The 24144-nt window shown below is 67.9% G+C and overlaps 2 protein-coding genes and 2 non-coding genes across 7 annotated transcripts; all 4 read left to right on the top strand.

Moving 5' to 3' along the window:
• Positions 1 to 449: 449 nt before the first annotated feature.
• On the top strand, positions 450 to 3823 carry ATP5F1B (ATP synthase F1 subunit beta). Its single transcript, XM_053967537.1, has 10 exons — positions 450 to 595; positions 1133 to 1315; positions 1622 to 1796; positions 1949 to 2070; positions 2312 to 2496; positions 2609 to 2767; positions 2853 to 2975; positions 3061 to 3273; positions 3362 to 3563; positions 3644 to 3823. The coding sequence occupies exons 1-10, from the start codon at positions 454 to 456 to the stop codon at positions 3739 to 3741; spliced, it is 1602 nt and encodes a 533-aa protein (XP_053823512.1). The 5' UTR covers positions 450 to 453; the 3' UTR covers positions 3742 to 3823.
• On the top strand, positions 1356 to 1429 carry LOC128801673 (small nucleolar RNA SNORD59). The gene has a single exon (XR_008435228.1). It is a non-coding gene; the product is annotated as a small nucleolar RNA SNORD59 (small nucleolar RNA).
• LOC128801672 (small nucleolar RNA SNORD59) lies at positions 2160 to 2234 on the top strand. Its single transcript, XR_008435227.1, has one exon. It is a non-coding gene; the product is annotated as a small nucleolar RNA SNORD59 (small nucleolar RNA).
• A 797-nt stretch (positions 3824 to 4620) lies between the features above and the next one.
• BAZ2A (bromodomain adjacent to zinc finger domain 2A) lies at positions 4621 to 21685 on the top strand. 4 transcript variants are annotated; one of them, XM_053967405.1, is made up of 28 exons: positions 4621 to 4702; positions 8311 to 8448; positions 9001 to 9576; positions 9907 to 10092; positions 10595 to 10780; positions 11006 to 11230; positions 11316 to 11376; positions 11736 to 11844; positions 12031 to 12132; positions 12221 to 12431; positions 12544 to 12764; positions 12869 to 13060; positions 13149 to 13403; positions 14222 to 14436; positions 14551 to 14625; positions 14752 to 14914; positions 15006 to 15065; positions 15152 to 15287; positions 15374 to 15954; positions 16365 to 16590; positions 16675 to 16830; positions 17710 to 17873; positions 17949 to 18232; positions 18886 to 19018; positions 19102 to 19248; positions 19889 to 20118; positions 20200 to 20343; positions 21283 to 21685. In XM_053967405.1, the coding sequence occupies exons 2-28, from the start codon at positions 8313 to 8315 to the stop codon at positions 21449 to 21451; spliced, it is 5343 nt and encodes a 1780-aa protein (XP_053823380.1). In that variant the 5' UTR covers positions 4621 to 4702; positions 8311 to 8312; the 3' UTR covers positions 21452 to 21685. The 4 variants fall into 4 exon arrangements, with proteins under 4 accessions (XP_053823380.1, XP_053823379.1, XP_053823378.1 ...); XM_053967404.1 differs by lacking the exon at positions 4621 to 4702 and adding an exon at positions 5640 to 5721; XM_053967403.1 differs by lacking the exon at positions 4621 to 4702 and adding an exon at positions 5787 to 5867.
• The last annotated feature ends 2459 nt before the right edge of the window (positions 21686 to 24144 follow it).

Below are 24144 nucleotides of genomic sequence, written 5' to 3'. Positions count from 1 at the left end.
CAGCTCGGTGCGGGGGGCGGCCCGCGGGGCACTGCAGTGACACCCGGGGCGTGAGGCGGGCACGGTAACCGGGCGGGGCTGTGCTGTGGCGCGGGGTGGAGCGGGCCCGTCACGGGCCCGGTGCGGCCTCGGCCGCGGTCACGGCGCCCGCCCAAGGACAAGCGCGGGCCACGTGCGCCGCCACTTCCGCTGACCTTCGCTCGGGACACGCCCCTTCCCACCGCTCTGCCCTATCAGGCCGCAGCGCGTTTTGACGGATGGATCCACAACCCAATGACGAGGAGGCGCAGAGAGGGCGCCGCATCGGCGTGACCAATGGGAGCGCGAATCCACCCGGCGCCCCTCCGCGGAGCGGCCAATGGGCGCGCGATGCGGCGGTGACGCGCGCTCGGCGGCCCCGCCCCGCGGGGGCCGTGAGGGGCGGGCGGGACGCGGGGCTCAGTCGGCGCCGCCATGTTGGGGCTCGCGGGTCGTTCCGCCGCCGCCGCCGCCGCCGCGGCCCGGCCGCTGCTGCCCCGCGGGGCCGCCCCGGGCCGGGACCTCCTCCCGCTGCTCCTCGGCCGCGGGGCCGCCCCGGCTGTCGCCGTCGGGGCGCGTGAGTGCGGGGCGGGCCGGGGTCACCTTGGGGCCTGCGCGGGCGGCGGACGCGGGGTGCCGGTGCTCAGGGCCCCGTTAGCGGGGCGCGGTGAGGGGTGCCAAGCGGGCAGGGCGAGGGGATGGGCTGCGGCAGAGGAGCAGCGGCCCCGGGGGGTGGGCGTGGGGGCACTCGGGGGCTGCAGGGACTGCGGGTGCAGCGGGGAGGGGGCTCAGGGGGTCCTGGCAGCGCTGAGGGAAGGGGGCTCAGGGGGTCCTGCGTGCACTGAGGGCGTGCAGGGGCTGCGGGTGCACCCGGAGTGGGGTGCAGAGCTCCTGGGGGCACCGAGGAGGGGCCGGGGAGTCCTGGGTGCACCGAGCGGGGTGTGGGGATCCAGGGTGCGCTGAGGAAAGGAGTTCAGGTCTGCACGCAGGGAGGTTCAGGGGTCTCGGGCACACCCCGAGCCTTGCAGGGGAGCCCCATCTCCGCACCCCCAAGGCCGCCGCAGCCCGGAGCTGCCCTGCCCCGGCCGACCTTGACTCGTCCCTCTCCCCCCAGGACGGGACTATGCCGCCCAGGCAGCCCCTGCCGCCAAGGCCGGCTCCTCCACCGGCCGCATCGTGGCCGTCATCGGGGCCGTGGTGGATGTGCAGTTCGACGAGGGGCTGCCCCCCATCCTGAACGCCCTTGAGGTGCAGGGCAGGGAGACGCGGCTGGTGTTGGAGGTGGCTCAGCACCTGGGTGAGCAGCTGGCACGGGGAAGGAGGGGACGGGGAGGGCTCCTCCTGTGATGATGTTTCCAATGACTTTCGTTCTCCTGAGCTTGCTGAAGCCACGGATTTCAATCTGAGGAGGAGGAAAATGGCTGCCCGAGGGCTGTGGCCGCAGGGCTCGATTTTCCTCAGGGCTATTTTATTCCTGCTGCTCCTCTTGGTCCTTCTCCCAGCAGAATGTCCCCTTGGCAGGGCCTGGGGGAGCCAGCAGCAGCTGTCCCCAGGGTCAGCCCGAGGACGCTGTGGTGACTGTGCTGTCCTTGGGCCTCGGCAGGGGAGAACACCGTGCGCACCATCGCCATGGACGGCACGGAAGGGCTGGTGAGGGGACAGAAGGTGCTGGACTCTGGTGCTCCCATCCGCATCCCCGTGGGCCCCGAAACCCTGGGAAGGATCATGAATGTCATCGGGGAGCCCATCGACGAGAGGGGCCCCATCACGACCAAACAGTGAGTGCTGAGGGGCTGCAGGGCACACCAGGTGCCAGCAGGGAGGTGGCCCTGGCTCTTCTGGGTCACAGCAGGGACTCTCCCCTGCCAGCCTCCAACCTGGGGGGCTTGGAGCAGCTGCCCACCCCCTTCCTCTCCCCCTCCTGCTCCAGGTTTGCTGCTATCCACGCTGAGGCCCCTGAGTTTGTGGAGATGAGCGTGGAGCAGGAGATCTTGGTGACGGGGATCAAGGTCGTGGATCTGCTGGCTCCCTACGCCAAGGGTGGCAAGATCGGTACGTGACCCCCAGAGCAGGGGTGGGTCTGGGGAGCGGGCACCTGCTGGTCCCTCTGGGATTTCCAACAGTTCCTCTGGGGAACTTTTCCTTCACTGATGATCCACTCCATGACTTTCGTTCTCCTGAGCTTGCTGAAGCAACGCTTGTTGTATCTGAGGAGGAAAGAGCTGAAGGGAGACCCTGGGGGCAGCCAGGCTGGCTTGGGGCTCAGCAGCACCCTTATTTCCCCCCTTCCCAGGTTTGTTTGGAGGTGCTGGTGTTGGCAAGACTGTGCTGATCATGGAGCTGATCAACAACGTGGCCAAGGCCCACGGTGGTTACTCGGTGTTCGCCGGTGTGGGCGAGAGGACCCGCGAGGGCAACGACTTGTACCACGAGATGATCGAGTCTGGGGTCATCAACCTCAAAGATGCCACTTCCAAGGTGTGCAGAGACCCTGAGGGAGGGTCTCCTGAGGAGGTTCTGGTTCTGGGACCCTTGATGGAGTGCCAGGTGTGGCAGTGACAGCATGCTGACCCCAGGGTCCCACCCGCAGGTCGCCCTGGTCTACGGGCAGATGAACGAGCCCCCGGGCGCCCGCGCCAGGGTGGCCCTGACGGGGCTGACGGTGGCCGAGTACTTCAGGGACCAGGAGGGTCAGGACGTGCTGCTCTTCATCGACAACATCTTCCGCTTCACCCAGGCCGGCTCCGAGGTCTGTGCTGGGCACAGGGCAGTGCACCTGTCCCCCACCTGCACAGCCCCTCGTGCTCTGTCCCTCACGCTCTGTCCCCTCACAGGTGTCAGCCCTGCTGGGCAGAATCCCCTCGGCCGTGGGCTACCAGCCCACGCTGGCCACTGACATGGGCACCATGCAGGAGCGTATCACCACCACGCGCAAGGGCTCCATCACCTCCGTGCAGGTGAGGGCAGGACCAACCCCGGGGTCCCGGGGGGCTGTGTCACCTGCCTGGGACCCACTGTCCCCCCTCCCCTCCGTGTCCCCAGGCTATTTATGTGCCGGCCGACGACTTGACTGACCCTGCGCCCGCCACCACCTTTGCCCACTTGGACGCCACCACGGTGTTGTCCCGTGCCATCGCTGAGCTGGGCATCTACCCGGCCGTGGACCCCCTGGACTCCACCTCCCGCATCATGGACCCCAACATCGTGGGGCCCGAGCACTACGACGTGGCTCGGGGCGTGCAGAAGATCCTTCAGGTGAGGGGGGCTGGGGCAGCCCCTCCCCGTGGGCTGCTGGGGTGGGGGATCAGCTCTGGCCACTCACGCCCTGTGTCCCCCTCCCCAGGACTACAAGTCACTGCAGGACATCATCGCCATCCTGGGCATGGACGAGTTGTCCGAGGAGGACAAACTGACGGTGGCCCGCGCCCGCAAGATCCAGCGCTTCCTGTCCCAGCCCTTCCAGGTGGCCGAGGTCTTCACGGGCCACATGGGCAAGTTGGTGCCGCTGAAAGAGACCATCAAGGGCTTCAAGCAGATCCTGGCAGGTGAGGTGGCCCTCGGGGGGGGCTTGGGGGTGCCCAACTGGGCCTCCCACTCCCGCCGTGACACGTTGTGTCCCCCCCAGGTGAATATGACCACCTGCCTGAGCAGGCTTTCTACATGGTGGGGCCCATCGAGGAGGCGGTGGCCAAGGCAGAGAAGCTGGCAGAGGAACACGCCTGAGCCCCCCCCGAACACCCCCGGCTCCGCTGGGGCCGGACCCCCAGTATTTAACATTTCCAATAAAACATCGGTGAAAAACGTTCCCAGGCTTTGTGTGCTGTGGCTCCTGCTCCCGGGGGTGGGGGCTGGAGGGATCCAAGTCCTGGGAGCCCCCCAGCCCTGGGGCTCCCCCTGGCCCACCCACCCCAGGATCCCCTCCATGGGGGGGGGGGGTTGTGCTGGGTTCTGTCTCCCTGCTCCACTGCAGGGACCCCCAGCCCTGGGGGGCTCCCCTTTGTCCCCCTCCTCCCTCCCCAGAACGGCAGCGTCGCCCCTCCGCTGCAGGGACAGCCCGGGGAGGAGCGGGGGGTGTGACAGATGCTGGTGCTGTGTCGCTGCCCAGCCCTGTGTCCGTCTGTCTGTCCCAGTGCCCGCCGTTCCCCCCCGCCCCCCCGCGCAGTTCCAGCTCCACCATTTCGCAGCACAAAGAAGCCGCCCCGGCCCGGCCCGGCCCCGGCAGCTGCCACTTTGTCCACGGGGTCCCGGGGGGCCGCTCCGGCCCGACCTCGCCCACTGCGGGGCTGGGGGCCATCCCCCGAGGGTACCGGGACCACCCCCAACTCCCGCCCCCCCCACCCCGCACCGCTCCGCCGGTGACCCCCCGGTGATGGGCTCTGCTCCACCCCACGGAGGAGCCGGGTCCCGGGGGTGTTCCCGCGGGGGCGGCAGCCGGTGGTCCCTGCGGCGTGCCCCCTCTTGGGGGGTGTCCCCGGCCCCCCCCCCCCCACACCCCACGGAGGGCGGCGGTCCCTTTAAATGGCGGCGCGGCCCCGGTGGCGGAGGGGGCGGCGGCGGTCGCTGACATCACGCGGGGCCGGGAGCACCTGCGCCCCGCCCGGCTCCGCCACCGGCACCGGCACCGCAGCGCACCGGGCCGGGCGGGCACCGGGGCTGGTGCGGGCCGCCCCCGCCGCCCCCCCAGGTACGCAGCGCGCAGGACGGGACCCGCGGACGGGGATACCGGGACCCACCGGGACCTCTTAGGGGGCTGGGATGGTTGTATAGGGACCCCCGGATCTGTACCGGGACCCCCTGAGACCGGGCCAGCTGCACCAGGACCCCCGGCTCCGTACCGGGACCTCCCCAACCCCCCGGGAGCCTCCAACAAGCGGGGAACCCCCGCACCGGGCTCCGCTGCCCCGCACCGGGAAGGGACACCCCCCCCTCCTTTCCACTGCGGCCGCACCGGGACAGCCCCCCCGCACCGGGATCCCCTTCTCCCCCCGCCGCCCCCGGAGCCGGTGTCGCCCCCGGGCCCTGCGCAGCGCGGCCCGGCCGGTGCCACGTGACGTCACCGGGGATCCCGGGGGCCGGGGGGAGCTGGGGGGGGGCCGGTGACCCCGCGGCCGAACCAGGGAGCACCGGTGCCCGGCAGGGTCCCGGTCCCGCTGCGCCGCCGTTCTCGGGGGTCGAGTTGGGGCTGCGGGGAGCGAGGGGGGGGAAACGGACGAGAGAGCGCGGGGGGAGGGGGGGGGGGGAACGGGGGGGACGTTCCCGGGGGGTGCCGGTGCGGGCTGGGGAGCCCCGGGGGGAGCCGGGGGTCCCGGAGCCAGGGGTGGGGGGGCGTCCCCGCGTGGGGATTCCCCCCGCCCTGACCCCGCCGGGGGCGGGGATCCCCCTCCCACGTGGGCGCGCGCCCGCCCCCGGTGACGCCACGGCGGCGCCGCTCCCGGTGACGCCACTGCGGCCGCCGTGACGTGCGGGGGGAGGAGGGGGGGGGGGGGGGAGGACGGGACGGGACGGGGGCGGTCCCGGGACCGCCCGGCGGCGCGAGGCGCTTCCTGCCGCGGCCGCGGGTTCGGCTCCGCGGCCCGGCCCGGTACCGGAGCGCATCGGAGCGGAGGGGCCCCGGCCCGGCCCGGTGCGGCGGAGGGGCCGCGCCATGCCGAGCCGCCCCCCGCCCCGCGCCGCCTGAGCGGGGCCCGCGCCGCCGCCTGCCAGGTGCGGGGTCGCGGCGGAGGAGGGGCGGGCGGGCGGTAACGGGCCGTTAACGGCCCGGCTGAAGGGAGCGAGGGGGTGGGAGGGTCGGTTGCGGCGGTTTGGGCCCGGCGGCGGCGGCGGCACCCCGCTCCGCTTTCCTGACCTCGGTGAGACGCCGTCCTCTCCCCGCCGATGCCCCCTGCGCATCCCGGTCCCATGGCGTGACCCCCCCCCCTTCCTCCTCCGTTACCGGCTCCCGGTGACCCCCCCGCTTCCCTCCCTGTGCAGCGGCCAAGGGCCCGGACCGGGAGCCCGAGCCCCGTCCCCGGTGGCCGGTGCGGTTTCCCCGCAGCCCCGTCCCGGAGCTCGGGGGGAGCCCCCTCCTCTCCGGCACTGCCCGTCCGTGTCCCCCCTCCCCTCACTCTCCGGGACCGGGACCCCCCTGCGGCGGCGGGGGGGCGCGGACACCGAGCCCCCCCCATCCCCGGAGACCCGGCGGGGGGCTGGTGAGAGGGCTGGGGGTGTCCTTGCCGCAGGGACCGGGGGGTCCCCGGCGGGTGCGGCGCTGCGGGGCCGGGGGGGGGCCGGTCCCGTGTCCCCCCGTGTGTCCGTCCCCGCAGGAAGTGGCCGGGAAATGGCAGCCGGTTGTTGCGTCTCGTTGTTTTTGAAACGTCCTTTTTAATCAGGTCGCGTCACGCTCCCGGGGCCTCCCGGTGCCACCGGCCCGTGGGGGCCGCAGAACCGGGCAGGCCGAGCTCTCTGCCCGGGGAATGGCACCGGCTCCACGGCACCGACAGTTCCCCCCCAGCTCAGCTCCCAGGGGCAGTCGTGGCCCCGGTGTCCCCGCGGGGATCCCAGGGCCCGGTGGTGCCACCGCCACCGGGTTTGACACCCAGGCGAGCGGCGCTGCCACGCTGGCCGTGCCCGGTGTGACAGGAGCCGGGGTCAGCCGCGGGCTCGGCACCCACCTTGTCACCCGCCATCACCGAGGTCCCTGCAGTGCCACCATCCGAGGCTCCTGCCCCTCGCCCTCCTCACCTTGCCTGGCTCCGGTTTCTCTCCGTGGCCCAGTTTCAGCTCCACACTCGGTGGCTCAGGGCGGGGGGAGCGGGCCCACAGGAGCCCCGGTGCGGGTGGGAGGTGACGAGTGGCCGTGGATGGCCATGGATGGCCATGGATGGCCAGTGTCCACAATGCACCTGGCGCTGGCTGAGCTCCCAGCGATGCCAAGGGCAGCTCTGGCCTCTGCTGGGCCTGGGCTGTCCCTGGAGCAAGGGTGACATTCCCACTTTGCTGGCTTTTATTTCCTCCCGGCCCCCATCCCACGCTGGCACGTGCCCCGACCATCCCAGTCCACCTCAGTCTGCGACCTGCAGCCGCCACCTGCCCGGTTCTGGCACATCCCTCGGCTGCCTGCTCTGACCTCCAGAGCCGGCAGCGCCTTCCTGGCCGGCACATCACACGCGGGGTGGGACCGGAAAGGCTTTTCCTTATCCAGCCCTGCTGCTCCCGGTGTCCCCACGCCCGGGGGTTCCAGCTGGGTCGGGGCAGAGGCCGGTTCACGGCTCAGAGGAGGCGGCTGTGGGTCCATCCCGGCGTGTCCGGGAGCCGCGCGCGTGTGGCAGCTGCGTCACCGCCCATACGGGTTTCTCCGGTGGATGAATCACCGGGTGGCCCTGGCCAGGCTCGGTGGCCCCTGCGGCCCCTGCCAGGGCACCAGCTGAGGCGGGCGAGGGTGTGATGAAATCCGGGTTTCGACACGGGCTGTGCCACCAGCAGCTGCTGAAGGGCCGAGTGCGGCGGCCTTGGCCCTTCCGGAGAGGTCGGCGCCGCCTTGGCCGGTGGCGGGTTTGGCAAGCGTGGCACAACCAGGAGTTGCCGGCGGTGGCAGCTCTGGGGGTGTCCCTGTGGGTCCCCACCAGCACTGGGGCTCCCTCCTCATCTGCTGGGCTTGCAGGGCTTTCAGTTCGCCTGTGCCCCATCCCAGGGCTGGACCCACTGGGATCCCTCCTTGCGGCCTCGGGTTTGAGGGAGCGTTTGGGGTTCCTGGGGGGTGAAGGTCACCAGGCTCCTGCCCGAGCCAGCGCTGGGGCTTCAGCTCCTGCTTGCTCCCAGCATGGCCTGGCCTCAACCCCTGGAGGTGTTCCTGGGGGACGGGGTGTGGGGGAGATGGCAGGGACACTGTCTGTCACCACAGGGTCATTGCTGTGCCAGGGGCGTTGGGTTATGCTGGCTCCTCATGGGGTCACAGAGCTGCTTTGGGGGGGGTCTGTATGGTCCTTGGCTGGGAGCCCAGGACCAGCCACGGGATGGTGGCACACGGTGATCACACCTTGGCGGTGGCCGTCCCTGGGGACGCCGATGACAGGCTGTGCTCAAGCAGGTGGCAGCTCATCCAGCTGGGGTGCCTGGGCCTGGGCCAAAGCACAGCACAGGTGGCATCTCAGTCCTGGGGGGCTTCACTGTCACTCCTCACCCTCCCCAGCCCTCAAGCCCCAGGCTGGGGACTGCAGGGAGAAGGAACAGAGGGTCAGTGGTGGGTGGGTCACCACACTGGCAGCCCCAGTCCACACCAGTGACTGACCTGGGTCCATCTTCTCCCCCGTGCAGAAATGGAAACAAACAACCATTTTAACTTCACTGGCCTTTCCTCTGCACCCGCTGCCTCAGGACCGAAACCCACGCCTGCCTCAGGGGACTCCCCCTTCACCCACAGCTCCCCGCTCAGCTTCCCCCAGCAAGGGAAAAGTAAGTGACCCCACGGGGACAGGGATGGAGGGGCTGCAGGGATGGGATGGCCGCGGGGGCAGAGGGGACGCAGGGATGGGAGGGCTGCAGGGATGGGGTGGCCGTGGGGGCAGAGGGGACGCAGGGATGGGAGGGCTGCAGGGACAGAGGGATGGAGGGACTGTGGCCGGCGGCAGCTCCAGCACATGGGGCCAGGGCCGGGGTCTGTGCGTCCCTGCCGCCGCCTTGGCCTAGAAAAGCGGCCGCGCCGGCCCAGGGGCCGTGCGTGGATTTGGCTGGTCAGCTGATCCGGCACGGCCCTGCCAAGCGCTCGGCTAATCCCCGGCGTCCTGCGGCGCTCGGCCCGGTGCCGGCAGAGCCTGTGGCAGAGCCGGTTTGGCAAACGGGGACTGTGCGACTCCCCCCCCTCTCCCCCTGCTTCTCTCCAGGCACTGGGGGTGGGGGGACAAGAGCAGGGCTTTTGCAGCTGCCCGGCCCGGTCATTGATCCATCCTCAAACCCACTGGAGAGACCCCGCGGCGCTGACCTCGCCGTCCCTCTGCTCCCTCGCAGGTCTGAACGGGGGCATGAATGTCAATGGCTTCTCTACTGTATCACACCCGGGTACTTCAGGGACGTTCTCGCCCGGCTCCGCGCCCGCCGGGGCCCAGCCCCTCCGCGCCTACGACTGCCTGTGGGACTACTCGCCCTACGCGCCCGCCGGCGGCCTCAAGGACGGGGGCCCGCCCGCCCTCGGACAGTTCCCCCTCAACGGCGTGGCCGGGGGGTCGCGGCCGGCGTCGCCGGGGCACGGCACCAACCTGCGGGCGGCCGGGCAGGAGTTCTGGGGCAACGGCACCGCCGGGCCCATGGGGCTGAGCTTCGACTCGCAGGAGCTCTACGACTCCTTCCACGACCAGAGCTTCGAGCTGATGCAGAACGGGCCTGACGGCTTCTACGCGGCGGGTCAGTCCTCGCCCATACTGAGCTCGGACACGCAGCCCTTCCCACTGGCTCCGGACGAGCCGGACCCCGGCCAGGGGGATGCTGACGGCGCAGCCAAAGAGATGCCCACCACCACCACCACCACCATCACAGAGAACGGGGGTGGGCTGGTGGGCAGCCAGGAGCTGGAGGAGGCACAGCCAGGTAGGAGCCCGGGAGGGGTGGCAGAGCTCTGGGATGCAGCGCTGGAGCTCGGGCACGTGGGTGTTGGGTCCTGGTCGAGTTGGGCATCGCGTTCCTTGGGGAATCCCAGCTGCTCTGACCCGCCTGCCCGGTGTCCTGGATGGGGTTTGGCTGGTCATAGCTTGGAGTAGGCGTCGGGATCTCATAAAACCAGGCTAGGCACAGCCCGGGGTGTCACCACCCAGTGCCATGGAGGGCTGGGTGTCCCAGCACAGGGAACGGCAGCGGGGATCCCCCGGCTCTGTCACCGTCACGTCTCAGGGTCTGTTTTCGGTCGATTGTTCCCTTCAGACCTGAAGATCTGCAGCTACAACGGGGCTGCAGCCGCTGGCGCGGGCTCGCTGGGGCCGGAGGGGCCCGTCCTGGCACCCAGGGCCAGCGGGTGCCTGGGGGACGCGTCGCCCATCGCCCCGCGGCTGGAGGACACCCACATCCTCAGCGAGGACCCCCTGGAGCCCTTCGAGTCCCTGGCCAGAGGTACGGGGGTGTCAGGGAGGGGGTTGGTGTCGGGGTAGGGCGCGGGGGGGGGGCACAACCATTCCCTGGCCGCGGTGCCCGGGAAGCAGCGCCAGCCCTTCCCCGTCCCGGTGGGGAGATGCGGCGGCGGAGGCGGCGGTGGCCGTGGCTTTCTCCCGAGGCAGGGGCGGGCCCGCGTCCCCGCCGCGCTGCCGGCCTTCCCTGCCTTCCTTCCCGTCCTTCCCAGCTCCGTGACGAGGCGGTTACTCAGCGCCTGAACTTCCGCGCTGCTGAGCATCGCCACGGCCATTTTGGGCTCCTCCGCTTCCCAGAGGAGGAGGAGGAGGAGGAGGAGGCGGGGCTGGGGGGGGGAGTGGGTGGGCAGCCCAAACCCCTTTTAACCCCTCTGCTGCCGGAGCCTTTTCGGCTGCTACACACACACACACACACCCCCCGCTATTCCTCCGGGAGCGGAGATGTGGGTCCGTGTGCCCCCAGCCCTGGTGCTCACCCCCCTCCCCAGACCCCGGCACCGGCGACCTGTACGCCATGGACGACTCGCAGCTGGTGAGCGACAAGTCCTCCTTGGAGGAGCCCCCCGACCTGGCCGCCAGCCCCCCACTCCACGCCGGCCCCTTCAGCCTGCTGCCCGCCAGCCCCTCGCCCGCCCCGCTGCTCGATGGCCCCGGCTCGCCGCCCGCCCTGCCCGGTACGTGCGGCCCCGGGATGTCCCCCCACACCGGGTGGGAAGGGGGGGGGGGGGGGGTCACCCCACCGGTTCCGCACGAGGGATGGAGCGTGTGCCAGCGCCGGTGTGGAACGCGTGAGCCCCACGGGGGTCTCGGTGGCACCAGCGAGGCCCCCGGGCAGCGCAGGGAGGGGACGCGCGGCCCCGGTGACGTGTCCGGTGACGTGCCTGACCTTGGCTCCTCAGGCGACAACGCCGAGCTGAAGAGCGGCGACCACGCGGGGCTGCGGGAGTCGGGGTCCCTGGAGCTCGACCCTCCGCTGGAGCCGGAGTCTCCGGCCCCGTCTGCGGAGGAGGAGGAAGAGGAGGACGAAGAGGAGGAGGAGGAGGCTGCCGATAGCTGCCCGGACACTTCGGCCGCGCCAGAAGGAGAGAGCGAGGAGCCCGCCCTGCTGAGTGCCTCGGGGGCAGGTGTGGCGGCCACCTCACCCCGCCGTGCTGACCCCTCGGTGCCCCCGCCCGCCAGCCCATCGTCCCATCTGTCCCCTCCCCGCAGGTGATGTCCCTCGCCGGCGCATCGCCACGCAGGAGGAGGTGCGCTTCCCGCTGCAGCACGGGTACGTGGGGTGGCCCCCGACCCTGTTCCCTTTCCACCGCCCTGTCCCTGGTCCCCCCCTCCGGCCGTCCTGCCCCACAGCTCTGGCCCCCTCCCACCGTCCCCTCCCCATCCTGCCTCAAAAACTACCGTCCTCTTGCCACCATGCTGCTCCCGAAACTCTCCCCGTCCTGTCCCCATCGCCATCCCCTTCCCGTCCTGTCCCTGTCCCCACCCCTTTCCCATCCTGCCCCTCTCTCCATCCCCATCCCGTCCCCATCCCCACCCCCTCCCACTGCTCTGTCCCCTCCTCGTCTTGTCCCCGGTACTGTCCCCTGCCCATCCCGCCCCACGGCCCCGGGCTGACGCTGCCGTGCCCAGGTGGAGGCGGGAGGTTCGGATCAAGAAGGGGAACCATCGCTGGCAGGGCGAGACCTGGTACTACGGCCCCTGCGGGAAGAGGATGAAGCAGTTCCCGGAGGTGATCAAGGTACCGCCCCTGGGGACAGCGGCGCGGGGGGGGGGGGGCTGACCCGAGATGTGTGTGGGAGGGGGGGGTTCTGCTCCACCACAGACCCCCCCCCAAAACGCCCAGGACCGCAGCTGATGGAGGCTGTGGCGAAGCGGGAGCGCTGAGCTTCCTCACAGCCTTCCTCCTCCTCCTCCCTGTCGCCAGTACCTGAGCAGGAACATGGTGCAGGACGTCCGGCGAGAGCACTTCAGCTTCAGCCCCCGCATGCCCGTGGGAGACTTCTACGAGGAGCGGGACACGCCAGAGGTGGGTCTGGGGGCGGCTGAGCCCCCCTGTCCCCCCCCCCCCCAACCCCTCGCTGTGCCCGGGGGTGACCCCAGCTCGTGCCCCACAGGGCGTGCAGTGGGTGAAGCTGAGCCCCGAGGAGATCCCCGGGCGCATCCAGGCCATCACGGGCAAGCGCGGCCGGCCCCGCAACGCCGAGAAGGCCAAGCCCAAGGAGCCCCCGGCCACCAAACGGGGCCGGGGCCGCCCGCCCAAGGTCAGGATGGTGGATTTGCTGAGCAAGACGGACGCGCGGCTGCTGAAGAGGCTGGAAGCACAAGGTACCCCCCTTCCCAGCCCCGGCGTGGGGGGTGCTGGGGAAGCCCCTCACAGCCTGGCCCCGGTGGGATCCCGGCGCCCGCTTCATGTCCACTCTGTGCCCCCCCCTCCCAGAGGTGCTCAGCGAGGAGGACAAGCTGAAAATGAGCAAGATCAAGAAGAAGATGAGGCGGAAGGTGCGGGCATGGGGCTCGGGGGCTGCTCAGGTTTGGTGGGGGGGGTTTCCCTGGTGCAGGGGGTCTCTGAGCGGGTCTTTGTCCTCCCCTCAGGCCAAGAACAAGCAGAAGCAGGAGGCCAAAGCCCCGAGGGCCAAGGAGGCCAAGAAAAAATCTAAGGTCAGTCCGTGGGCACGACTAGGCCGGGGAGAGGGAGGAGTTGAAAAATGGATTTTCCCCTTTATCTTTTTTTTTTTCCCCACACATCCGGACTCTTGACTCAGGCCAAGGAGAAGAAGGGGAAGCCAGAGAAGGGCAAGGACAAGGCCCGGCCCAAGGAGAAGAAGGGCAAGGGGCCTCGGAAGGCGGACAAGGGGCTGCTGGCCCAGCGGCGCCTGGAGGAGCGGCAGCGGCAGCAGCTCATCCTGGAGGAGATGAAGAAGCCCACGGAGGACATGTGCCTGGGGGACCACCAGGTGGGCTGTGCCGGGGGGCTCACAAAGGTCACCCCAGGGAGCCGCCAGCTGGTCCTGACCCCCCCCCCTTCTTCTCCCTGCTCCGCAGCCCCTTCCAGCCTTCTCCCGCATCCCGGGGCTCGTCCTGCCCAGCCGCGCCTTCTCCGACTGCCTGACGGTGGTGGAGTTCCTGCAGAGCTACGGGAAGGTGCTGGGGCTGGAGCCGGCACGGGACGTGCCCACGCTGGGCGCGCTGCAGGAGGGGCTGCTGGGGGTGGCCCCCGGCGCGGGGCAGCTGCAGGACCTGCTGGTGAGGCTGCTGCAGGCAGCGCTCTGCGACCCCGGGCTGCCACCCTACTGCCAGGTGAGACCCCTTTCCCTGCCAGGTGAGACCCCTTTCCCTGCCAGATGAGACCCCCCATTAGGTGAGACCCCCTTTCCCCGCCAGGTGAGACCCCTTTCCCTGCCAGGTGAGACCCCCCCATTAGGTGAGACCCCTGCCCCCACCAGGTCAGACAATTCCTTCCCTTCCCTTTCACCCCTTTTCCCCTTCCTTTATTTTTCCCCTTCCCCTATTTTTTTCCCTTTTCCTTTCCTTTCTCCCTCTTCTTTTCCTTTTCTCCCTTTCAATTTTGCCCATCCCTTTTCTTCCCTCCTCTTTGTTCCCCCCACTTTCCTTTTCTTTCCCTCTTTCCTTTTGCTCCCTTTTCTTTTTTCAATCCTTTTCCCACCTTCACCGTTCTTTTCTTTTTTCTCTCATTTTCCTTTCCCTTTCACCCCTTTGTTCTTTCTTTTCCTTCCCTTTTCTTCCTTTTCTTCTCACCAACTTTTTTTTTTTTTTTACTTCTGCTTTCACTTTCCTTCCGTCCCCTTTCATTTTCTCTTTCTTTCTCTCTTTTTCACCACCTTCTCCCCTTTTTCCCCCTCCCCTGGCTGGGGCTATTAGTGCCTGTAAAACTCGGGATAGGGAATCCTAAATTTGGGATGTGCTGCGTTCCCTGCTCTCCTCCCCTGTGGCCAGCCCCCTCCTCACCCCCAGCATCTTTTGGGGTGTCTCCCCATCTGTCCTTGTGGTGGGAGCACACCCAGAACACCTTTGGGCAGGAACCCCCTCCTGACAAACCCCCATGGTGGGGGGGGCAAGGAGGGGACTCCCCAAACCTCTCCATTTGCTCTGCCCAGTCCCTGAAGATCCTGGGGGAGAAGGTGTCGGAGATCAGCCTGAACCGCGACACCGTGTCCGAGGTGCTGCGCTGCTTCCTGACGGCGCACGGGGCGGGCGCGGAGCTGTGCGAGGGGCTGCGCACCAAACCCTTCCAGGCGCTGCCCCCGGAGTGCAAAGCCGCCATCCTGGTCTTCCTCATCAACGAGCTCAACAGCAGCGCCCTCATCATCAGGTGGGGCTGGCTGGGCGGGGGGGCACCAAAATCCTCTGATTCTGGATGCTGGAGTGGATCCTGCTGCGCCCGTGCAGCTGCTCACTGCAGCCACCCCCATCCCCTGTTCTGCAGCGAGATCGACAAGACCCTGGAGAACATGTCCAACTACAGGAAGAACAAGTGGATCATCGAGGGCCGACTGCGCAGGTTGGTGGGGAAGGGGCTTCTCTTGCAGCCTCAGCACCTTCCCCCCTCCGGGTGACCAGGTGGCCTCAGGGGGCGTGGGGTGAGCAGGGGGACGGGTACCCAACGCCTCCAACTGTGTCCCGGCAGGCTGAAGTTTGCCCTGGCCAAGAAGACGGGCCGTCCCGAGTCGGAGATCACGGGGCTGGAGGACGGCCGGCGCCGGCGCAGCTCCCGCCTGACCGAGGACGTGGGGCTGGAGATGGAGGAGGAGGAGGAGACCCGGGGGCGGAGATCCCGCCGGGAGGAGGAGGTGGGGTGCTCCGGGCTCTGCTGGGGTGGGGGGCAGAGGCGGGGGTGCCACCTCAGGGATCCCTTTTCTGACTGATCCATGCCTTCCCCAGGTTGACACGTCTGCATCCAGCGTCCCGGAGCTGGAGCGGCAGATCGAGAAGCTGGCCAAGGTGAGCGGGTGCTGGAGGGCTGGAGTTCAGCCCTGCTGGGGGGGATGCAGCCCCCTCACCACCCCCCCCCCCCACTCTCCCCACAGAGGCAGATGTTCTTCCGCAAGAAGCTGCTCCATTCCTCGCAGACCCTGCGCGCAGCCTCCCTGGGCCAGGACCGCTTCCGGCGCCGCTACTGGGTCCTGCCCCACCTGGGCGGCATCTTCGTGGAGGGCGCGGAGGGTGAGCGGGGAAGGGGCTTTGTGGGGGGTTGTCACAGCTGGGAGAGGACCCCACGTCTCACCTGCTCCTCGTTCCTCCTGTCACAGCAGCGGAGCCGGTGGCTCAGGAGCCTCCAGAGGAGAAGGTGTCCCCGCACGTGCCCCCGGTGAAGGAGGAGCCGGCCGCCGTGCCCGTTGCCAGCCGGACGAGCTGCCCGGCCTCGGCCTCGCGCGCCCGCGGGCGGCCCCGGAAGAGCAAAGAGGAGCTGGCACAGCACTGCGAGCCCTGCCCCGTCCCGCTCAACGGGGTCCTGGAGGAGCCAGAGCCCCTGGGGCAGAGCCAGCACGACCTCAGCCAGTCGGCCTTCCTGTCCTGGCTGAGCCAGACCCAGTCGTCCCTGCTCAAGGACTCAGTCCTCACCCCGGCCAGCAGCCCCGGCAAAGGGGACACGGGGCTCCCGCCCCCCGGGGCCCCCTCGGACCCCATGGAGGAGGAAGAGGAGGAGGAGGAGGAGGAGAGAGCCCCGGAGGCCGTGGCAAAGCGAGGGCCCTGGTTCAACCTGCTGCCCCGCACGCCTTGCGATGACCGAGCCGCCCTCGCTACCTCCTCGGCCGAGCCCTCGCCACGAGCCCCCGCAGCCCCCCGCAGCCAGAGCCGTGGGGAGCCCCCCAAGGGCTCGGCACGGCAGGTACGGGGTGGGGGGGGCTGCGCCCTGCACTTGCACCCCGACCTGAGGGGTTGTATGGGGAGGGGGATTCTCCCTGGGCAGCTGCGGGGAGTGGGGTGGGACCCTGTGTCTGACCTGGGCAGGGGTGGTGGCACAGGGGGCTCAGTCCTGCTGCCCTGGACAGGCTGGTGAGAAGGGAAACAGCTCCAGGGGTGGGGAGGCTGCAGGACTTGGGGCTGTGGGGTTGAGGGGCTGAAGAATTGGGGGTTGTAGGGTTGGGGGGCTTTGGGATCGCGGGGCTGCAGGATTGGGGGGGGTGCGGGATTCAGGGGCTGAGGATCCAGGTGTGCTAATCCTTGTGGGTCCCTTCCAAAGCAGAATATTTTATAATTTCCTGTGTGTCTTCTCTGATATTCCCCCTGTCCCTCCAGCTGAACGGCCTCCCCGCAGACGACCCCACGGCTCCCCTGCTCGCCTCCACGCCGGTGCACGCCGGCCCCAGGGCCCACGGCGCCTGCCCCCGCAGCCAGGGCAGCCTGGAAAAGCTCCAGGACGTGCCGGGACAACCCAAACGCCGAGGGAGACCCCCCACCAAATTCTTCAAGCAGATGGAGCAGAAATACCTGACGCAGCTGACGGAGCAGCCGGTGCCCACCGGTGAGAGCCGGGAGCCCCCGGGACCCCCGTGGCGGCGGTGCCGGTGCCCCGGCACGGTGCTGAGCTGTGGCACTGGCCTTGCAGAGATGCAGAGCGGGTGGTGGTGGCTGCGGGACCCCGAGGAGCTGGAGGCCGTGGCGCGGGCGCTGCACCCGCGCGGCATCCGGGAGAAGGCCCTGCACAAGCACCTCACCAAGCACAAGGAGTTCCTGCGCGAGGTTTGCCTCCGGACCACCACCGGTGAGTCTGCCCGGCCCACCCCTGCCCCCAGACCCACCTCCCAGCTGGGATGGGGGGGGGGGGGGGGTCCTGCTTGTCCTTCTGTGAGCCCCAAGACCTCACCTTCCACCCCTCCCCTGGGGCAGGGGGCTGCTCCCTGTTACCCCCCTGAGCCCATCCTCTGGTTCTCCAGCCTGCTCTCTAGGTTGGGGGGCTACTGCTCCTGTGCCCCCGCCCAAGCCCACCCTCTGCCCCCCAGACCCCATATTCCACCCACATCACCAGGGTGGGGGGCTGCTGCCTGTCCCCCTGTGAGCCTCCCCTGTGCCCCTCCAGACCCCCATCTTCTCCTTGCACCTCCAGCTTAGGGAGCTCCTCCCCGTCCCCCCTTTTCCCCCTCCAGACCCCATCTTCCCCCTGTGTCCCAGGATGGGGCTCTGCTGCCTGTCCCCCCCTTCCTGACTCCCCATTTTCTCCTCTCCAGACCCCATTATGTCCCAGGATGGGGCTCTGCTCCCTGTCCCCCCTTTTCCCCCCTCCAGACTCCATCTTCCCCCTGTGTCCCAGGATGGGGCTCTGCTGCCTGTCCCCCCTTCCTGACTCCCCATTTTCTCCTCTCCAGACCCCATCGTGTCCCAGGATGGGGCTCTGCCGCCTGTCCCCCATCCCTGACCCCTTTTTCTCCTCTCCAGACCCCATCATGTCCCAGGATAGGGCTCTGCTCCCTGTCCCCCCTTTTCCCCCCTCCAGACTCCATCTTCCCCCTGTGTCCCAGGATGGGGCTCTGCTGCCTGTCCCCCCTTCCCGACTCCCCATTTTCTCCTCTCCAGACCCCATCGTGTCCCAGGATGGGGCTCTGCTGCCTGTCCCCCATCCCTGACCCCATTTTCTCCTCTCCAGACCCCATCTTCCACCCGCGCCCGGACTCGGCCGCTGCTGCGGTGTCTCAGGAAGCCCTGGCGCAGTGGTCAGTGCCGGACAGAGCCTACGAGACCGACCTGGGCGTCCTGCAGTGGGTGGAGGAGCTGGAGCAGCGCGTCCTCATGGCCGACCTGCAGATCCGGGTGGGTGCCGGGCGGGGCGATCCCGCTGCCGGGGTGAGCGACTGACCACCACTGACCACCGCTGTCCCTCCGCAGGGCTGGACGTGCCCCAGCCCGGACTCGACGCGGGACGACCTGAGGTACTGCGAGCACAAGGTGGAGCCCCTGGAGGACATCACGGTGCGCAGCCGGCGGGACGGGCTGCCGCTGCGCCGGGAGCTCACCAACCCCCTGGACCTGGCCGTGCTCCGGCTGGCGGCGCTGGAGCAGAACCTGGAGCGCCGCTACCTGAAGGAGCCGCTGTGGCCGCTGCACGAGGTGGTGCTGGAGAAAGCGGTGCTGAGCGGCCCCGAGGAGCTGAGCCTGGGCCCCACTGAGATGTGAGCACCCCGCACATCCCCCCCTCCCTGAGCCCTGCCCTGGGTTAGGAAGGGGTCGTTCCTGCCCTCCCCCGGGAATGTGGGGGGCCAGCAGGGTCTGTCCTGGGGGTGGGGATGTCCCAGGGATGGGATGAAGGTCCCTTGTGTGTCACCGGTGTTCTTCCTGGGATAGGGATCCTTCCCAGGAATGTGGGAGACCCTCAGAGGTCCTTGGGGTCTCTCTTGGAGGTGGGAGTGTTTTCCGGGGGTCCCTCACAGGAATGAGGGGCCTTCGGGGTTCCTCTTGGGGATGAGAGTCTCTTCTGGGGATCAGGACCCTTCCTGGGAATGTGGGGCGCCAGCAGGGTTTGTCCTGGTGGTGGGGGTCTCTCAGATGCCATCGTGGTCCCTCTGGGGGATGAAAGACTTCCCTGGGAATGAGGAACCCTCACAGGGGTTTGGGGCTCCCTTGGAGACCATTGGGGTCTCCCCTGGGGACAGGGGTCTCGTGAGGGTCATCGGGGTCCTGCTCGGGGCTGAGCAGGGACCGAGGCTCCTCCTTCTGGGATCCCTTCTGGCATCACCCAGGTGGGCTGTGGGGGGGGTTCCCCATGACCCAGCCGGGGCCAGGGCAGGACCCCCGTGCCGGGCTGAGCCCCCCGCTGTCCCCGCAGCGCCTACGAGATCACGCCGCGGGTGCGGACGTGGCGGCAGACGCTGGAGCGGTGCCGCAGCGCGGCCCAGGTGTCCCTGTGCATCTTCCAGCTGGAGAAATCCATCGCCTGGGAGAAATCCGTCAACAGAGTGGTGAGAGCCCGCGCCGGGAGGGGGACGGAGGGGTGGTCCAGGGGGTGCCAAGGCGGCTCTGAGCCCCCCCCGTGTCCCCCCAGACCTGCCTGGTTTGCCGGCGAGGGGATGACGACGAGCACCTGCTGCTGTGCGACGGCTGCGACCGCGGCTGCCACCTCTACTGCCACCGGCCCCGCATGACAGAGGTGCCCGAGGGCGACTGGTTCTGCTCCGTCTGCGTGGCCCGGGTAGGTTGGGGGGGGGGGGGCCAGCCCTCACACCCCACCAGGGTGATCCAGGAGGGATCCCAGACCCTGCTGGGCCCCCCGTCCCCAGGAGAGGTCCTGGGCTCTGGAAGAAACTCTGGTTCCCAAGAGGGACCCTGATGGCCCCCATGGGACCCCCGTCCCCAGGGGAGAGCCCCATTCTTGCAAGAGACCCCCATGGTCTCTGAGGGACCCCCATGTCCCCTGGGAGGGGGGGGTCCCCTTTTCTAGAAAAGACTTTCATCTCCAGGAGGGACCCTCATGGACCCTGATATCTGGGCGAGACCCCCGTATCAGTGGGAGAGATCCCCATCCCAGGAGGAACACTGGTGACCCCAGGGGGACTCCCACCCCTCTGGGGTGAGGACTTGGTCTCCAGGAGAGACCCTGATGGTGTCTGAGAGACCCCCACCCCTAGGAGAGACCCTGGTGGTCCTTCCATTGCTGCGAGGGCTCCTGACCCCCAGAAGAATCTCTCATCCCCCAGAGACCCCGATGGCCTTTGAGGCACCTGATATCCCTGGGAAGGACCCCTGGGGGTCACCTCGGGGCTCAGGCAGTGGGGAAACGAGCCCAGGGTCCGGGGGGGGGCAGAGGGTGACCCCCTTTTTCCCCCCAACAGGCAGGGCAGTACCGGGACCCCGTCTCTCCGCGGCGAGGCAAGAAGCGGAAACGGGGCCGCGGGGTCGGGGGCAGCCCCGGCGAGGAGGAGCCGAGCCCACGGCGCCGCCCGGCCCCGCGGCGTCGGGAGGGGCTGCCCGTGTCCCCCCGGTGCCCGGGGGAGGGTCTGACCCCCCCCCGCCGGAGGAGCTCGGCCCTGCGGGGCCAGCCCAGCGACCTGACCTTCTGCGAGTGAGTGGGGCCGGGGGAGCGCGGGGAGGGGGCTGCGGCCGGCGCCCGCCGGGGGCTCCCCCTGATCTCCCCCTCTGCCAGGATCATCCTGATGGAGATGGAGTCGCACGAGGACGCCTGGCCCTTCCTGGAGCCCGTGAACCCCCGGCTGGTCCCCGGCTACCGCAAGATCATCAAGAACCCCATGGACTTCGCCACCATGCGCACGAGGCTGCTGCGGGGCGGGTGAGCTGGGCCGGGGTCCCTCGTGGGGCTGGGGGCACCTCCTGGGGGTGGGGGCGCCTCCAGGGCTGGCAGGGTCCCTCCCAGGGATTAGGTGTCCCTCTCAGGCCAGTGGTGTCCCTCAAAGGGATGACCCTTAGGGGTTTGGGGGCTCCTCCAGGGCTGGCAGGGTCCCTCCCAGGGGTTGGATGTCCCTCAAAAGGATGACCTTTATGGTTTTGGGGGCTCCTCCAGGGCTGGCAGGGTCCCTCCCAGGGATTAGGTGTCCCTCCCAGGCCAGTGGTGTCCCTCAACGGGATGACCCCTGTGGGTTTGGGGGTCCACCCAAGGCTGGCAGGGGTTAGATGTCCCTCCCAGGCCAGTGGTGTCCCTCAAAGAGATGTCCTTTGTGGGTTTGGGGCTTCCTCCAGGGTTAGCAGGATCCTTCTCAGGGGTTGGGTGTCCTCCCCAGGGGTTGGGTGTCCCTCCCAGGCCAGTGGTGTCCCTCAAAGGGATGACCCCTGTGGGTTTGGGGGCTCCTCCAGGGCCCTCCTGGCAGGGTCCCTCCTGAGCGTGAGGGTCCCTCAAAGGCCCTTGGGGATGGGGTTTCTTTGGGGCTGACAGGGATCCCTCCCAGGTTTGGGGTCTCTCCGGGAGATCACCTCCCTTCCCAACCATGAGGCTCTTGCCATTAGGGTTTCCTCCCATGGAAGGGGGCCCATCCTGGGGACGGAGGTTTCTCTTGGGAATGGGGGTCCCTCCAGGGCTGTTGGGGGCTCTCCTGGGCTATGGGGGTCTTTCCTGGTGATCCCATCCCCTCCTGGGAATGGGGTTCCTTAGGGGGTTGATGGGGGGATCAGTTCTCCTCCCAAAGTTCCCTCATGGGGACGGGGGTCCCTCCCAGGGACGGGGGTCCCATGAGGGGTCCCGGCCGCCCCCCACCCACCCCGTGCTGTCCCTCAGGTACTCGAGCTCGGCGGAGTTCGCTGCCGACGCCCTTTTGGTGTTCGACAACTGCCAGACCTTCAACGAGGACGACTCGGCCGTGGGCCGCGCCGGCCACGCCATGCGCCGGTTCTTCCAGAGCCGGTGGGAGGAATTTTATCAGGGAAAACGCGCTCCCAACCCGTGAGCGGGGGGGCCCGTGCCGTGCCCCCCACCCCCGGGGCCGGGGGTCTCCCCACGCCCCCACGAACTGCCTCCTCTGGAGCTGCTCTCGCTGCCTGCTGATCCCACACTGGGGGGGTGACCCCACAAAACCTCTGGCAGCGTGAACGGGCCCCCCCCCCCCCCCGCCCCTAAACTCCCCCTCCCCACCCTCAAAGCGGCCCCTTCCCGCTGCCAGGACCACCCCCCCCCCAAAATCCTGCCCGGTTCCCCACCCACCCCGTCCCCCCCAATCCCCCTTTTTTTTTTTTTCCAGCACCACAAACTCACAGACTTGTGTAAGCCAAAAAGAAAAAAAAAAAAAAAAAAAAAAAAAAAAAAAAAAGAAGAGGTGTTTTTTTTTTTTTTTTTTTCTTGCTTTCTTTCAAATTTCATTTTCGAATTAAGAGCAGAAACAGGCCCCACCCACCCCCTACCACCACCACCACCTTGTCCCCCACCCCAAAAAAGGGGAGATTTCCCCCCCCCCACGTTGGGAATATTTAACGATAGCAATAGTTTAGTGAATGTCCGAGCACTCCTGTGCATCGTCTCATGCATTAACGGCCAGTAAAGTGGACTTAGCCCCCCCCCCGACCCCGGCCGGGACCCCCCCCCCCCGCCCACGCAGACACTTTACGGGGAGGGGGACCCCCGGTGCAGCCCCCTCCCCATCCCACTCTGCCCTCGGACCCCTCCCCACCCGGCTCCAGGGACCAAACTGGGGAGGGCTGAGTGGGGGGGGGGTCCTGGCACCCCCCCCTTTCCCTGCCTCCACTTCTCAGGAAGAGCCCGGCCCCCCCTCCCCGGCACGCGGACCCCCCCCCCCCCTCCCCGGGGAGGGCTGGGGGGGGGGGGGGGTCCTGGCCGCCCCCCCACCCCCAACTGAGACCCCTCAGGGATGCTACTGCAGGCCCCGGGGCTGGGGGGGGGGGTCCAGCCCCCTGCCCCCCCCCCCCCCACCATGGACTTGAAGCCTCAGGCAGGTGTGACCCCCCCCCCCAGACCCCACCGGGGGGGGGGGTTGCACTGGGTGGGGAGGGGTCCCGAATTTGGGGCAGGGGTCCCCCCCCCCCTGGGTCACCCCATGTTTGGAGGTGGCCAGGGAGGGGGGCCAAGACCCCCCCTACCCCCAGCCCGGCCCCGCCCCCCCGGCCAGGATATTACGGGTACTCGCTCTGGGGGTTCTGCGGCCAGAGGGGCTTTTTGGGGGGGGTCCCGGCACGTCCCCCCCCCCCCCCCCAGCCCCACAGAGCACTGAAAACAACTCACCTACCTGGGCAGGGGGGGTCCGGCCGCGCCCCCCGCCCCCCAACCCCCCCCCCGTCTCAAAGTAGCCTTTTTTCTATCAGATAAACCTCAGAAACTTTTTATTTTATTTTATTTTTTTGCTTTGAAACTAAGAGGTGATTTGAAGTCTATTTGAACTGACTTTATATTACGCATAAATATTTATATTTTATCTAAATAACTGCGCTGTAAACGGACTTTTTTTGTGGTTTTAAGTCACGTTTTCGGATCTGTCAGTTTGTTTTTTTTTTTTTTTTTTCTTTCTGGGTTGTTACTTTTTTTTTTTTTTTTTTGGTTTTTTTTTTTTGGTTTTTTTTTTCAGTCGTGGGAAACTTTTTCGGGAGTCTCCGTATTGTTCTCGTGTTCGTTCAGTTAAAAGTTGCTCCCCCCCCACCCCCCCCCTTTCCCTCTCCCTCCCCCCACCCCAGTTTGACACCCCCCCACCCCCAAAAGCTCCCCCCGGCTGGCCCCCACCCCCTCGGGGGGGGCTGGGGAGGGGCTGTGGGGGGGGGGGGTCTCTCTTTGTTCCCCTCCCCCATTTATAGTGTGGTCGGGATCATTGTGCCCCCCCCTCATTTGGGGGAGCACCGTGTTCCCCCTCCCCCCGTCCCCCCCCCCCCACCCCCGCCGCCGCCTTTTCTATAACCAGCCGTGTTGTTTTAGTGACTTTTTTGATAATTGTACAGGTTTTTGTGAATTTAAATTTATTTCTTTCTATATTTTTAGGACCAATCTCGTTTTTGATAAGGTTTAGAGGAGGGGGGCGGCCCCCCCCCCGCCCCACCCGCCCTCCTCGCTGTTGCCTGTTGATGTCCCCCCACCCCAACCCCCTCCCCAAAAGAGTTGTAGGACCCCCCCCCCCCCCCCCCCCGCGTGTTGCGTTCGAGAATAAAAAAATTCACGTTTGATAAACAAAACATGGTCCGAGCCTTTTTTTTTTTTGGGGGGGGGGGGCGCTGTGAAGGGGGGGGTTTGTGACCCCTGGGTTAGGGGGGGCTTTGTGGGATTCCCTTCCCCCACCCTTTTGTCACCACACAAACGCTTTTTGTCCTTTTGTTGCCATTTTTTTATTTAGAAAAAAAAAAAAAAAAAAACCACCAAAAAAACAACCTCGAAGGGGGGGGGGTGTCGGGGGCGGGGGTCGCGGGGGTGTTTTTGGTGGGTGGGGGTCGCGGGGGCGGGGGGGGGCGAGCGCGGAAGCAGGAGGAAGAAAATACAAAACTAGAAACCTCTCGAGATTTTTTTTTTTTTTTTTTTTTTAAAAAAAAGCAACTTAAAAACCTGTACAAAATGCGCTACGTATAAATTAAAGGGGGGGCCTGGGGGGGGGCCGAGGGGGAGGGCGGGGGGGTGGTCTCGGCTTGGCAGCTCGAGCTTCCCCCCCCCCCC

Source organism: Vidua chalybeata, chromosome 30, assembly GCF_026979565.1.
Source record: "Vidua chalybeata isolate OUT-0048 chromosome 30, bVidCha1 merged haplotype, whole genome shotgun sequence".
Taxonomy (NCBI): Eukaryota; Metazoa; Chordata; class Aves; order Passeriformes; family Viduidae; genus Vidua; species Vidua chalybeata.
The sequence above is the reverse complement of the archived record's forward strand: the minus strand, read 5'-3'. Positions and strand labels throughout refer to the sequence as shown.